This window comes from Hyperoodon ampullatus, assembly GCF_949752795.1.
Source record: "Hyperoodon ampullatus genome assembly, chromosome: 14".
NCBI lineage: Eukaryota > Metazoa > Chordata > Mammalia > Artiodactyla > Ziphiidae > Hyperoodon > Hyperoodon ampullatus.
The window spans coordinates 53,725,662-53,739,007 of NC_136927.1; the positions used below are offsets into that span (position 1 = coordinate 53,725,662).

The window sequence follows — 13,346 nt, forward strand, 5'->3', positions numbered from 1 at the left end:
CTGACAAAGGATTAATCTCCAAAATTTATAAACAGCTCATGCAGCTCAATAGCAAAAAAACAAACAACCCAATCCAAAAATGGGCAGAAGACTTAAATAGGCATTTCTGCAAAGAAGATATACAGACTGCCAACAAACACATGAAAGAATGCTCAACATCATTAATCATTAGAGAAATGCAAATCAAAACTACAATGAGATATCATCTCACACCAGTCAGAATGGCCATCATCAAGAAATCTAGAAACAATAAATGCTGGAGAGGGTGTGGAGAAAAGGGAACACTCTTGCACTGCTGGTGGGAATGTGAATTGGTACAGCCACTATGGAGAACAGTATGGAGGTTCCTTAAAAAACTAAAAATAGAACTACCATATGACCCAGCAATCCCACTACTAGGCATATACCCTGAGAAAACCATAATTCAAAAAGAGACATGTACCAAAATGTTCATTGCAGCTCTATTCACAATAGCCCGGAGCTGGAAACAACCTAAGTGTCCATCATCGGATGAATGGATAAAGAAGATGTGGCACATATATACAATGGAATATTACTCAGCCATAAAAAGAAACGAAACTGAGCTATTTGTAATGAGGTGGATAGACCTAGAGTCTGTCATACAGAGTGAAGTAAGTCAGAAAGAGAAAGACAAATACCGTATGCTAACACATATATATGGAATTTAAAAAAAAAAAAAAATGTCATGAAGAACCTAGGGGTAAAACAGGAATAAAGACACAGACCTACTTGAGAATGGACTTGAGGATATGGGGAAGGGGAAGGGTAAGCTGTGACAAAGGGAAAGAGAGGCATGGACATGTATACACTACCAAACGTAAGGTAGATAGATAGTGGGAAGCAGCCGCAGAGCACAGGGAGATCAGCTCGGTGCTTTGTGACCGCCTGGAGGGGTGGGATGGGGAGGGTGGGAGGGAGGGAGATGCATGAGGGAGGGGATGTGGGAACAGATGTATATGTATGACTGATTCACTTTGTTATAAAGCAGAAACTAATAAAAAAAAAAATTAGAAGAAAAAAAAAAAAAAAAAAAAAAGAAAGTCACAGAGTAAGGACCTATAAAATTGGAGAGGCCTTTGAGGTGTGGGTCTACTGTGAGTCCCACTGAGGGGCAGCAGAGGGCCAAGAAGGAAGACCTGGTCATTGGGATCAACAGTTGTCCACGGCCTCTGGTCTCTAGCCTTTTCTTCCTGTCAGCCTCTCAGCAATGCACGCTCACAGGGGCAAGGACTTGCCTTCATGTGGTAGAAAGTGCAGGATGGAGAAATTTATAGAAATCTAGGTAATAAACCAGATGGAACAAAACCAGGATGCTGCTCCCATTAAACTTCACCAGTCCTTTGAGTTAAACTCATTGCTAAGTCGAATCCTTGCCATACTGGTGGGAAATGCACTTGCTGACTCTGTAAATGTTGCACGTTTTAAACCTGCATAATATTAAAAAATTACTAGCTTTGGGGCTTCCCTGGTGGCGCAGTGGTTGAGAGTCCACCTGCGGATGCAGGGGACACGGGTTCGTGCCCCGGTCTGGGAAGATCCCACATGCTGCGGAGCGGCTGGGCCCGTGAGCCATGGCCGCTGGGCCTGCGTGTCTGGAGCCTGTGCTCCACAACGGGAGAGGCCACAACAGTGAGAGGCCCGCGTACCGCAAAAAAAAAAAAAATTACTAGCTTATATTTTTGTGACCTTCAGATTGTCACGCAATGATGGGCCCAGGACTAGCTTATCTCCCTTCTCTCCAGGTCACACTTAGTATCCCCGGCCCAGTGCTGTTGGATCCGATTCTCTGGGGAGATTTTTTTTTTTTTTTTTTTTTTGCGGTACATGGGCCTCTCACTGTTGTGGCCTCTCCCGTTGCGGAGCACAGGCTCCAGACGCGCAGGCTCAGCGGCCATGGCTCAAGGGCCCAGCCGCTCCGCAGCATGTGGGATCTTCCCAGACCGGGGCACGAACCCGTGTCCCTTACATCGGCAGGCGGACTCTCAACCACTGCGCCACCAGGGAAGCCTGTTTTTCTTTTTGTTCTGACACTTTCCTTCTACTGACTGTAACTGAGCAGGGCCCTATGAGGCCTTTCCAGAATAACCACCACCCCCTCCGCCCCCACCCCAATGTCCTCCGCCTGCCTTTTGTCTGTAGAAAAACTTTAGTCAACGAATACATTTAATCAGAGAAGTGAGAAAACGCAGAAAGAAAGAAAAACAGTCAAGCAAGACAAACTAATAATACTTTAGCCATTAAACAAAGTCAAGGACCTTTAGTTCTTCCTCGAGGGCTATAGATAATATTCTGAGCCATGTCCTTTGAGCTGTTATACAGATACTGAAACCCCCTCCAGGTGGAAGAAGTTAACCGTGTGCTGACCACACAGGTAGACCCTAGACCAGTTGGAACCAGAAGGTTGATGATGTTGACTCCCCATGACCTCACCACCGACCAATCAGAAGAATGTCCACGAGTTGACCACGCCCTGCTCCTAGAACACTATGAGACTCCTCATTACCCCCTCCAGGGGGGGACACACAGTTTTGAGGGCATTAGCCCGCTCTGGCCCCCTTTGCCTGGCAAGCAATAAAGATATTCTTCCCTACTTCACCCAAAACTCTGTCTCTGAGATTTAACCCGGCACTGGTGTACAGATGCCCAATTTCGGCAACACTCTTCCTCCTCAATCCTCGTTCCTGGTGGTCTCTCACTCTCCCCTGAAGCAGACAGACACATCCAGCTGTGGAAAGAGGGAGGGAGGGAGGGAGGGAAGAAAGATTTCTCCCCCCATCACCATGAGGGTGCAGAGATGCTCCCCAGCCTTGGGTGACCCCTGCACCCCAGGCACCCTGCTGCTCCAGGTCCTGGCACGTTTCGTCAACATATGGCTGTGGGAGGAGTCTGGTCTCATCTGCTGGGAGGAGGGGAGACAAAGAGGGCCTTGTGTGGTGGAATAAAGAAGTGGGAGGAGAGTTCTCTTGACCCTTGGGGGCTTCTTTCCTGGCACCAACCCTCAGAAACTTACTGTGAAAGAGAAGTTTGTCTTGGTGCTTTAGGGTCCTGTCAGAAGCTTAGAAATAATTAGGCAGAAGCCCCCTCCCCCCAGCCTCCAGCACCAACCTTAACCTCCTGCCCTGATACCCACACTGACCCAGGCACTGTGGACATTTATAAATGGAGCCATTGAGGAATCAGGAGAAATCCAGGCAACTCTGAAAAATGTGCCTATTCTCCGAGTCCTGTGTATCTCCCCACTTCCCACCCCCATCACAGACAGTTTGTCAAGGACTTTGGTCACTGTGGCTGGACTGTCTGCATAGCCCCGAATGGCGGGCTCACAGTTCTCTGTTTCCAAGGAGGTGATCACATGCCGTCAGCAAAGAGGTGCTGTAGGCACCTGACTCAGTGGCTCCTCCTTGAGAGGGGGAAAGAGTTGGACCCTAGATTCACCCTTGGTTCCCATTCTGCCTCTTCTACTTACTGCCTGAGTGGCCTTCACAAGTGATTCAACCTTTCTGAAACTTTGTTTTGTTGCTAGTCACCTAACTCTGTTATTAGGTGTATAAATGCTTAGGATTTGATGAATTGACCCCTTTATAATACCGGAATGACCTCTTTATCCCTGGTAATAGTTTTGCTATGAAACCTAATTTGATATTAATATAGTCCTTCAAGCTTTCTTTTTTTTTAAATTTATTTTACTTTATTTGTTTATTTTTGGCTGTGTTGGGTCTTTGTTGCTGGGCGCGGGCTTTCTCTAGTTGTGGCGAGCCGGGGCTATTCTTCATTGTGGTGCACGGGCTTCTCATTGTGGTGGCTTCTCTTGTTGTGGAGCACGGGCTCTAGGTGCATGGGCTTCAGTAGTTGTGGCACATGGTCTCAGTAGTTGTGGCTTGCAGGCTCTAGAGCGCAGGATCAGTAGTTGTGGCGCACGGGTTTAGTTGCTCCGCCGCATGTGGGATCTTCCTGGACCAGAGCTCAAACCTGTGTTCCCTGCATTGGCAGGCAGATTCTCAACCACTGTGCCACCAGGGAAGCCCTCAAGCTTTCTTTTGATTAGTGTTAGCAAAGTATATTTTTCCATCCTTTTACTTTTAAACTATGTGTGAATTTATATTTAAAGTGAGTTATTGGTGGGACTTCCCTGGTGGCGCAGTGGTTAAGAATCCGCCTGCCAATGCAGGGGACATGGGTTCAAGCCCTGGTTCAGGAAGATCCCACATGCCGTGGAGCAACTAAACCCATGTGCCACAACTACTGATCCTGCGCTCTAGAGCCCGTGAGCCACAACTACTGAGACCATGTGCCACAACTACTGAAGCCCACGCACCTAGAGCCCCTGCTCCACAACAAGAGAAGCCACTACAATGAGAAGCCCGTGCACCACAACGAAGAGTAGCCCCTGCTTGCCACAACTAGAGAAAGCCCTCGCACAGAAATGAAGACCCAACACAGCAAAAATAAATAAATCGAAAAAAAAAAGGAATGAAGTTCTGATAGATGTTACAACATGAATGAACCTTGAAGAGACCACGCTAAGGAAAATAAGCCAGTCACAATGTTCTATGATTCCACTGATACGAGGGGTTTAAAGTAGTCAAATTCATAGAAACGGAAAATAGAATAATGGCTGCCAGGGGCTGAGGGCAGGTAGAAATGGGTACAAAGTTTCAGTTTTGCCAGATGAAAGAGTTCTGGAAATCCACTGAACAACAAGAATGTGAATATATTTAACACTACTAAAATGAACACAAAAATGGTTAAGAGCACGGTCACCAAGAAAAAAGAGAGAGAGAGAGAGAGAGAGAAGGAGAAAAAGAGTTAATCCGGAGGAAGGCATAAAATTGAAGAAGCAACACTGAGCAAAGAAACTGGTAAACATGTTGGTAAATCTAAATAAGAATTGAATTAAATATTGTCTGCAATGCAAGGAATGCATTAGAGGTGGACAAGTCTAGAAACAGCGACACTAGGGTGACATTTCGGTAATTCAGTCTTTTTTTTTTTTTGTAAATTTCTTTATTTATTTTTGGCTGCATTGAGTCTTCATTGCTGCGAGCGGGGGCTACTCTTCATTGCAGTGTGTGGGTTTCTCATTGCGGTGGCTTCTCCTGTTGTAGAGCACGGGCTCTAGAGTGCAGGCTCAGTAGTTGTGGCACGTGGGCTTAGTTGCTCCTCGGCATGTGGGATCTTCCCAGACCAGGGCTCGAGCCCATGTCCCCTGCATTGGCAGGCGGATTCTTAACCACTGCACCACCAGGGAAGTCCCGGTAACCCAGTCTTGAACTAAGGCACCTTCTTAATTCATGGGACAGAAATCTGTGCAACCAGTAGAATGATAAGATGTGCTCAATGAAGGAGAAGTTGTCAGTGATGACACCTAAGTTTTTGCTTGGAATCCAGGGTTGATGGCATAGCTAGTCATTAAGATGGAGAAAATGCCAGCAGAGGATTTTTATTTTCTTGAGGGTATGAAATTATAGTGGATTTACCATCAAAAGGTCTTTAAGGGCTGGTAATTTGAAATATGATGAAGCTAGGAGTATAGTAGTGTTTAGGGGTTTGCTATCTGCAGCCAGATTGCTTTTTCAGATCCCATCTCCTTTACTCACTAGCTGGTCAACCTTTTACAAGTTATTTAACTTCTCTATTCTTCATTTCTCTCCTCTGTACGAGGGCAGTAACAGTATTTACTTCATAAGGTTGTTATGAAGTGTGAATTAATAACCATTTAGCACTTAGAATATCCATCATTTATTAAACAACTAAATAAATGTTGGTGTAACAAGATATTGGAAATTTGGACTGCGATTTCAAGATGGAATATTTTAGAAAACACAACACATATGACATTCTAAAGTGATTTGTTAGTCTAAAATACAATATTTCAAAGGAAAACCAAATAAGTTATGTCACTCGAACTCTACACCCATGTCTAAGTTGTATAAAATGGCAGAGTTGTTGGAAATTAGAAGGAGAGAGGATTAACTCTGGAGGGAAGCTGCCTTGGAAAGAGATGTGCTGTTAGTTCTCCCCAAGGGAAAGGGGTGAGGGTGCTGCCTCCTGTATCTCATGCCTAGTGAGAGGGGCTCCATTGTGTTGATTCCCGACTGATAAATCAAAAAGGCAGGAGATAGGATATCCAGCAGATGAATGGAAGGAGATGTGGCTGTGTTGGAAATGGCCTGTATGCCCAGAGTTTCTTGGCCCTAAGGATGCATCCATATTTCCTGTGTACCAGATGTGAACAGGAAAGAGCCAGTGAGAGGTTTCTATGTCTAGCTGAGTAGTATCCCCTGGAGGAGTGAACAGGCTTCAAAGGTAAAAAATCATCCATTTGGCAAACTGTCAAAAAGATCAAATCACTTAAAAGATGAAGACTCTCGAGCTGGACTTGAACTTCTCTATAACAATGTGAAATGCTAGAAAATAGTGGAATGATGCTCCAGATCTCCACAGGGGCAGTATCTGGAACTCAGGTGGTGCAATTTTCCCTGGGCCTGGCGGAGAGGGGCTGGGCTCCCTGAGTTGCAGAGAGCCCGTTTCTCCCAGCCAAGAAGAGAGGATGTCCAGAGATAAATGTATGAAATTCTATCTGTTGTTGCCTGCAAGCCCCTATGTTGGAAACATGCCGAAGCCTTTGCCCCCCTTTCAGATGATCTGAAAATCCCCATTTCAGTTCACTTAGAAGACAGAGCCCTCACCCTCGACAACAGAGGGTTATTCTCCAGAGCCCATTCTTTAGCAGCTGGGCTGCCTGCCCCTCTGGCTGTAATTCTTTGACCCTGCGCTAAGGCTGCCAGGAAAGACGAGGGGCGGGGGAAGGAGTGGGTGGAGGCATGGAGGCAGGGCCTGGGGGAGAGCTGGGACCCTGCCGGGCTCCAGCCTGAGGGCTCTTACCTCTGCCTCTTTCCCCGGCTGTTGGTGCTTCTGCTCGAAGCTGCCAGGTGAGTGCCAGGGCAGAGCAAAGCTGGGCTGGCACAGGGCCTGGGGTAGTGGTTGTAGGGGCCGCCTGGGGCTCTGGGCTGTGCATCTGCAACTCTAATGCACACGCCCACGGCCTAGGGATTATTATTAAAATTCAGACTTGACTTGCTAAGCCTGGGATGTGGCCTGAGGTTCTGCACCCCTGGTGATGACAGAGCTGCTGCACCATGGACCGCACTTTAGTAAAAGATCTGGAATGTTTTCTAGGCCAGGTGGGGTGAGCTGGAAGCAGGGAGCTGCTCTAGTGCTGGCCTCAGTGGACATCCTTCCTTCATGCCTTAACCCTCTGAGGTGGATTCTGCTGCCCATAGTATCCTGAAATTTTTCTCCCAAAGAACAAGAGATGCTTAGAAAAATTCTTAACAAAACTGTTATGGAATTAAAAAAAATCTGTTTACGTATTTGAAAATCCCCTCAAACTCTGGGTTTTCCTCCTTCTCCCAACTCTTGAGCTCATAGGAACTGCCTCTAAAATCTTGACAGGGCTCAGATCCTGCCAGCCCCCTCCCGAATAAATTGATTTGCAAACTATTTCTCCCCTTGGAGAAACAGAGTGGTCCCTTGAGCTTTCTCAACAATGCTGAGCCCTCAGCTCCCTAGGTCTCGAAGTTTAGCCTGGGGTCTCTGGCCCCCTGCGGGCAAAGCTGCAGATGTGTTTGTGGGAGGAGGATGCGGGTCTCAGAGAACGAGAGGGGTGGGCTGGAGATGGCTGGAACAGATGGGGGGACCACAGGGTTCCAGGAAAGCAGGGGAGGAGGGAGGACAGACAGCTGTGTTTGAGCTTCGGTTTATAGGAAACTCCCTTTGGTCTGCAGACTTGGGGAGATGGAGCAGGATATTTATTGTTTGCTCCCTCCAGGAGGCCCTGGAATGTGTGTTGAATAAGCATTGTTTTGGTTGTAACAGCCGCGGGGCAAAGGGCAGGAAGGGTGCTCCAAACCAAGGGATCTCAAGCAAGCCCTCTTGTCCTGCTTTTTCTGTTCTCTCCCTTCCAAACCCCCAAAGCTCTGTGGTGAGCCCTGGAGACCTCAGCTCGGTTCTGAGAGCCTCTCAGAGGACATCTGGGTGTCTGGCTACAGGTCTGGGGTGGGCACGGGAAAGAAGAACCAGAGAGAGGGCTTCAGGAAGCTACTCAAACTCCCGACACTTGGAATATGTCAGGGCTGCTCTGTGTTAAATTCCAGGTCTGCTGGGGATGTGCTGGCAACATGTGTAGACAATGCTGGGCCTGCACTTGGAAATGAGACGAGGCGGAGAGCTTGACTTGAGAATTTACCAAGTTAGCATTTAATCTGGTGACTCGCCAGGAGGGCCAGGGCAGAAACCCCCAGAGCCCAGGGCTCTCCCCCAACCCCAAGTGCTGGGACCCTTTGAACTTATGAGGTGGGAGAGGCTGCAGGCATCCTCACAGGAGGATGTACAACCAGCCTGGAAATGGGCTGATTATCATGCCCTACAAAAGCCCTCTGAGATGCTCTGGTGCAGACATCTTGCTTTACAGAGCTGGCAACTGAAGCCAAGAGTGGAGAGGTGATGGACCAGTGCTACCCTAAAGCAGTGGTTCTCAACCAGGGGTGATTTTGACCCCAGGGGACACTTAGCAGTATCTGGAGACAGTTGTGGGTGGGAGGGGAGAAGTGTGCTACTGGCCTCTAGTGGACAGAGGCCAGGAATGCTGCTAAACATCTTACAAAGCATGGGACAGCACCCCTGCTACCCCTAAACAAAAATTATCAGTCCCCAAGCATCAACAGTGCCAAGGTTGAGAAACCCAGGACCAGCCTTGAAACTTGCTGTGGAGCTGTTTTCACCAAACAAAACTGAAACATTTATGGAGAAACCACTTCTTTCCTAGACACTTCACTAAGTGCTTTCTCACCAACGAAAGCTAGTGACTTTGTTTTACTGTTGTCTTGATTTCCAGGTTAGAAACAGATTTTGTTCCTTATCTATTTACCTTTTATTATTTTCAATTATTCATCTTCTTCCTTTGAATTCTGGAAGAATTATCCAATGTGCTTTTTAGCATCCTGATCTAATTTCCCCCAGAATCTGTCTTATTGACTTCAAAGATCAAGCTGATGATCTATCTCCTACTCTATTTATAGTGGGTGTACACATGTAAAGATCCATTTACTCTCATTTTTGAGGAGTCTTAGGGATGAGAAGGGATAAATCTTTATCTTCAATATGCCATCTTTAATCATGGGACCAATTCTGCATCTTTCTAGAGACTGGAAATAAATTTCTTCTAAAAATTTTAACCCAATTTTATAGAAAAGAATTTTCAGCAGCCTGATATACTTCTAAGTTTTCACAGTCTATGAAGGAAGAAGAAAGACAGGGACTGAGGGGCAGGCAGAGGTTCAGACTCTGATTCTTAGTGGCTCAAATAGGGTTTCTCACAGTTGGTGGATGGTGACATAATTCTCTGGTCAACTGAGGCCCTTAGAACTGTCCCTTGGAAGCATCTCAATCCGTCTCTTTTGACTGCACAAAAGTGACCGTTCGGCCTAAGTTTTGGCATGTGGTCCATTCTTATCTATAGTTTATAACACTAATACTCATTTAAGATTGTTTTGTGCATCTCTCTGGGTATTATAATTGGGAAGCCGACGTGAGATAAATTAGGCCTGTCTCACTTGCTGCCATGTTAACTTAGAAATTCAGGTTATTATTATTAGACTTAACAGGAAGAAACCTAAGCAAGTTCAAGGTCAGAGCAGATACAAGGATGGTCTGAATTACAGCAAAGATAATTAGGGGGTCAAATTCTTGAAGAAGCTGGAAGGAGTGACCCAGGGACACAGACTTGAAAGGGAGGGAAACCTTGGACAAGTGGAAAGACACTTCTTTCTCTGAGATGCTACAGCAGGACATGACTGTGAAGATACGAGAAGAAGGAGCTTCAGGGTTTCACACTAACAAGTCTATTTTCTCTGGAATAAGAGCTTTGCATGGTCTTCTGAGAGTGAGGGGAACCAGGTATGTAAGAGTTTGGGCTGAAGGGGGAGGGTTAGGAAGAGAAGCTTGGCGTTGAGGAGGGCTGCTGAGGAGGACAGAGAAGAAGATGGCAAACTGGGCTTGTAGCATGACGGCATTTTGTCCAGAGAACAGAAGAATTTCTGAAGCCTGTCCTCGACCATGGTCACCTCTCACCACGAGGGAGATGTAAACCCAAGGAGCAATGACAAAGCAGAGTTGAATTTTGAATTTTGATCCAGTCACCTCTGGTTTTGGCCCAAACACCATTATGTTTAACCAGTAGATTCTGCTGGGTTTTCTTCAAAGTATTCTCCTCTCCTAAGCTGGTTAGGTCTGAAGAACATCAGACTAGAGCAAGCCTTGACATTCACTCTGTTCACTGGATCGAGCCCCTTAACCTAACTTCACTTCAGTCTCACCACTGTGTTGGGGGCCAGACTGACACACCTGTGAGCACCTGGGGGCCTGAAGCCAGAGAAAGGCAGACAGGCAAGGCAATGCACACCCCTCCCAGGGGCAGCACTGATTTCATTCAGGTGACACTGACAGTAGCACCAGACCTAGCAGCCATCACCTAGGGAAGCAATGGTTTTCAGAGGACTCAGGTCTCTGACTATTTAGCCTTTGGGAAGCAGAAGCGGGAGGGAGGGAAAGAGAGAGACAAAGACTGACCCTGGCCTCCCCGCAGGCCGAGAGTTCCTCTCCCCTCCAGCAGTACAGGAGGGGGGACAGAAGAGCAAGCCACACCCACACTCACTCACTATTAATATTCTACATAGATGATTCCGTTAACTATAAAGAGGTGCCCTCAGGTCATGGTATTTGATCAGCCAGGTCCTGGGAGAAGAGCAAGGAAGCCTGCCTTAGTCACCGTTGGATTGGGAGTGAAGAGCTGGCCTGGCACTTCTCCCACAGGACAGTGAGCATTACACCTACACTCACCACTGTCCTCTCTCCCTGACAGGATGTGTGGCAGGTTCCTGAGGCGGTTGGTGGTGGAGGAGAGCCGGCACTCCACCCCCGTGGGGCGCCTCCTGCTTCCTGTGCTCCTGGGGTTCCGCCTCGTGCTGCTGGCCGCCAGTGGGACGGGGGTCTACGGCGACGAGCAGAGCGAGTTCGTGTGTCACACGCAGCAGCTGGGCTGCAAGGCCGCCTGCTACGATGCCTTCCACCCTCTCTCCCCGCTGCGCTTCTGGGCCTTCCAGGTCACCCTGGTGGCTGTACCCAGTGCCCTCTACATGGGTTTCACTGTGTATCATGTGATCTGGCACTGGCAGGAATCTGAAAAGGTGAAGAAGGAAGAGGAGACCCTGATCCGCCAAGGGGAGAAAAGCAGAGATGCCTTGGGGCCTGGAAGCCCCAGGGTGCTCTGGGCCTATGTGGCACAGCTGGGGGTGCGACTGGCCCTTGAAGGGGCAGCCTTGGGGGGGCAGTACCATCTGTATGGGTTCAAGATGCCCAGCTCCTTTGCATGTCGTCGAGAGCCTTGCCTTGGTAGTATAAGCTGTAATCTGTCTCGCCCCTCTGAGAAGACCATCTTCCTGAAGACCATGTTTGGGGTCACTGGGCTCTGTCTCTTGTTCACGCTTTTGGAGCTTGTGCTCCTGGGCCTGGGGAGATGGTGGAAGATCTGGAAGCACAAATCTCCCTCTTCTAACTACTTCCCAACTTCAGAGAGCGCCCAAAGACACAAGGAACCGACTGATAACTTCCCAGTGGTAGAAACGAAAGAACGGTTTGGAGAAGCAGGTGAGAGGGGCACTGATGTCCCTCTTTCTACCTGTCCCTGATGTATGGGTCCTGATGATCCCCCATGGCAAGTCCCTCACCCTCTGGGAAGTACAGCTCCCACACGTTACAAAGTAGAAAACCAGGTTCTACGCAGATGTGTCCTAACCACTCATCCCACCCCATCGCCCAGCTGCATCCCCATCAACTGGATGGCTCCTTCCAATGAACCAGGACCCAAGTGCTCAGTTGATTGTACCTCCTGCCCTTCCATTTAGGTCTCTTCCCACTTAGGAAAAGTCTCAGCTTCTGCTTGATCCTCTGCTTTGCAGAATTATGAAGACACCTGGCTCACCTCTGAAGGAAACCCTATGACTGGATCTTCGTCCGAACATCCAGTGAGTGGGGTGTTTATCTCCATGGTAAATTAAAGGCTGTTGGAGCATATCCAAGAGCCTTGGGGGGCCACGGTGTCTGAAGCTTTTCCTTGGAGATCTCCTGCTTGTGCCTTCTCACCAGAATTCCCTGGTGTCAGCATCACAATTTTCATGGGCTTGGTTCCAGAGTCAGCCAGCAGAAACCTCCATAAAACCTCCATAAAACCGTGCCTCTCTGTCCTGCACAATAAATATTGACCACTGTTGCTGGCACTCCTGTTGCTGAGGACAATCCTCTTTCCCGTCTCAATGAGTTTACTCCTCTTTCCTGCTGTCCACATTCTCTGCTCCCCCCACCTTTAAAATCTTGTAACCTATAAATGCACCCAGGCCTGCAACATACGTCATATTCAGAAACTCTGGCTTTCCAAGCATATGTAACCCAGGGTCCTTTAATATATAGATTCAATGTATTCAAACACTCAGCCACACTCTTCTGGAAGATTCCTGTGAATTCAGAGTCTTACATACCCTGGACCACTGACAGATCTGATTTCTGCTCAATCCTCATTCTCTGCTTTGTACGTTGCAGTTGCTCCACTGTTTCATATGGGGGGGGAGGGGCCAAGTCGTTACTTTTTAAACTCATACTTCTCAGTATCACACAGAAAAGACAGCAAGTTTTATTGCTGATTCAGGGCTAACAGTAAGGGACATTTATATCACAGTGGGATTCAGCAGATGATCTAATGCTGAATATCAGGCTTCTCTTCCTTGAGTCTCTCAGTCATTTCTGTCCAAAAGCATCCCAGCCTCCCACCTTTTCTGCAGAAACACTTCCCTTCTCAGTTCTTCCTCACCCTCAAATTCTCAACAAAGAGCAGTTTCCAGGTTTGGTTGTCTCCTCTGAATCTCAAATGATCCCCAAGTAAATTAGGAAGGCTCATTCCTAAGGAAAGATACTTGATTCCCCAAAGACACTTTGGCAACAACTAGCAAAGTAACAGTTTTCTTTCTGCTACACAGTGTTTCATAAAGAATCCTGTATCTAGCATAGCCAGAGCCCAGCCAAGTGACCAAGGACAGAAAAAAAAAAATGTCATCATTCTGAACTCCTCCTTGATAGTGTCCCTTTTAAAATAGCTTTATTTTTTAATTAATTAATTTTAAATATTTATTTATTTATAGCTGCGTTGGGTCTTCGTTGCTGTGCGCAGGCTTTCTTTAGTTGCGGCGAGCGGGGTCTCCTCTTTGCTGTGGTGC

At 47.5% G+C, this 13,346-nt stretch overlaps 1 protein-coding gene across 1 annotated transcript; it reads left to right on the forward strand.

Moving 5' to 3' along the window:
- Positions 1 to 10,943: 10,943 nt before the first annotated feature.
- GJC3 (gap junction protein gamma 3) lies at positions 10,944 to 11,768 on the forward strand (the record flags this gene model as incomplete). The annotated part of the gene is made up of 1 exon (XM_079719641.1): positions 10,944 to 11,768. One exon carries the CDS (start codon positions 10,944 to 10,946, stop codon positions 11,766 to 11,768), a length of 825 nt encoding a protein of 274 aa, XP_079575767.1.
- Between the last annotated feature and the right edge of the window lie 1,578 nt (positions 11,769 to 13,346).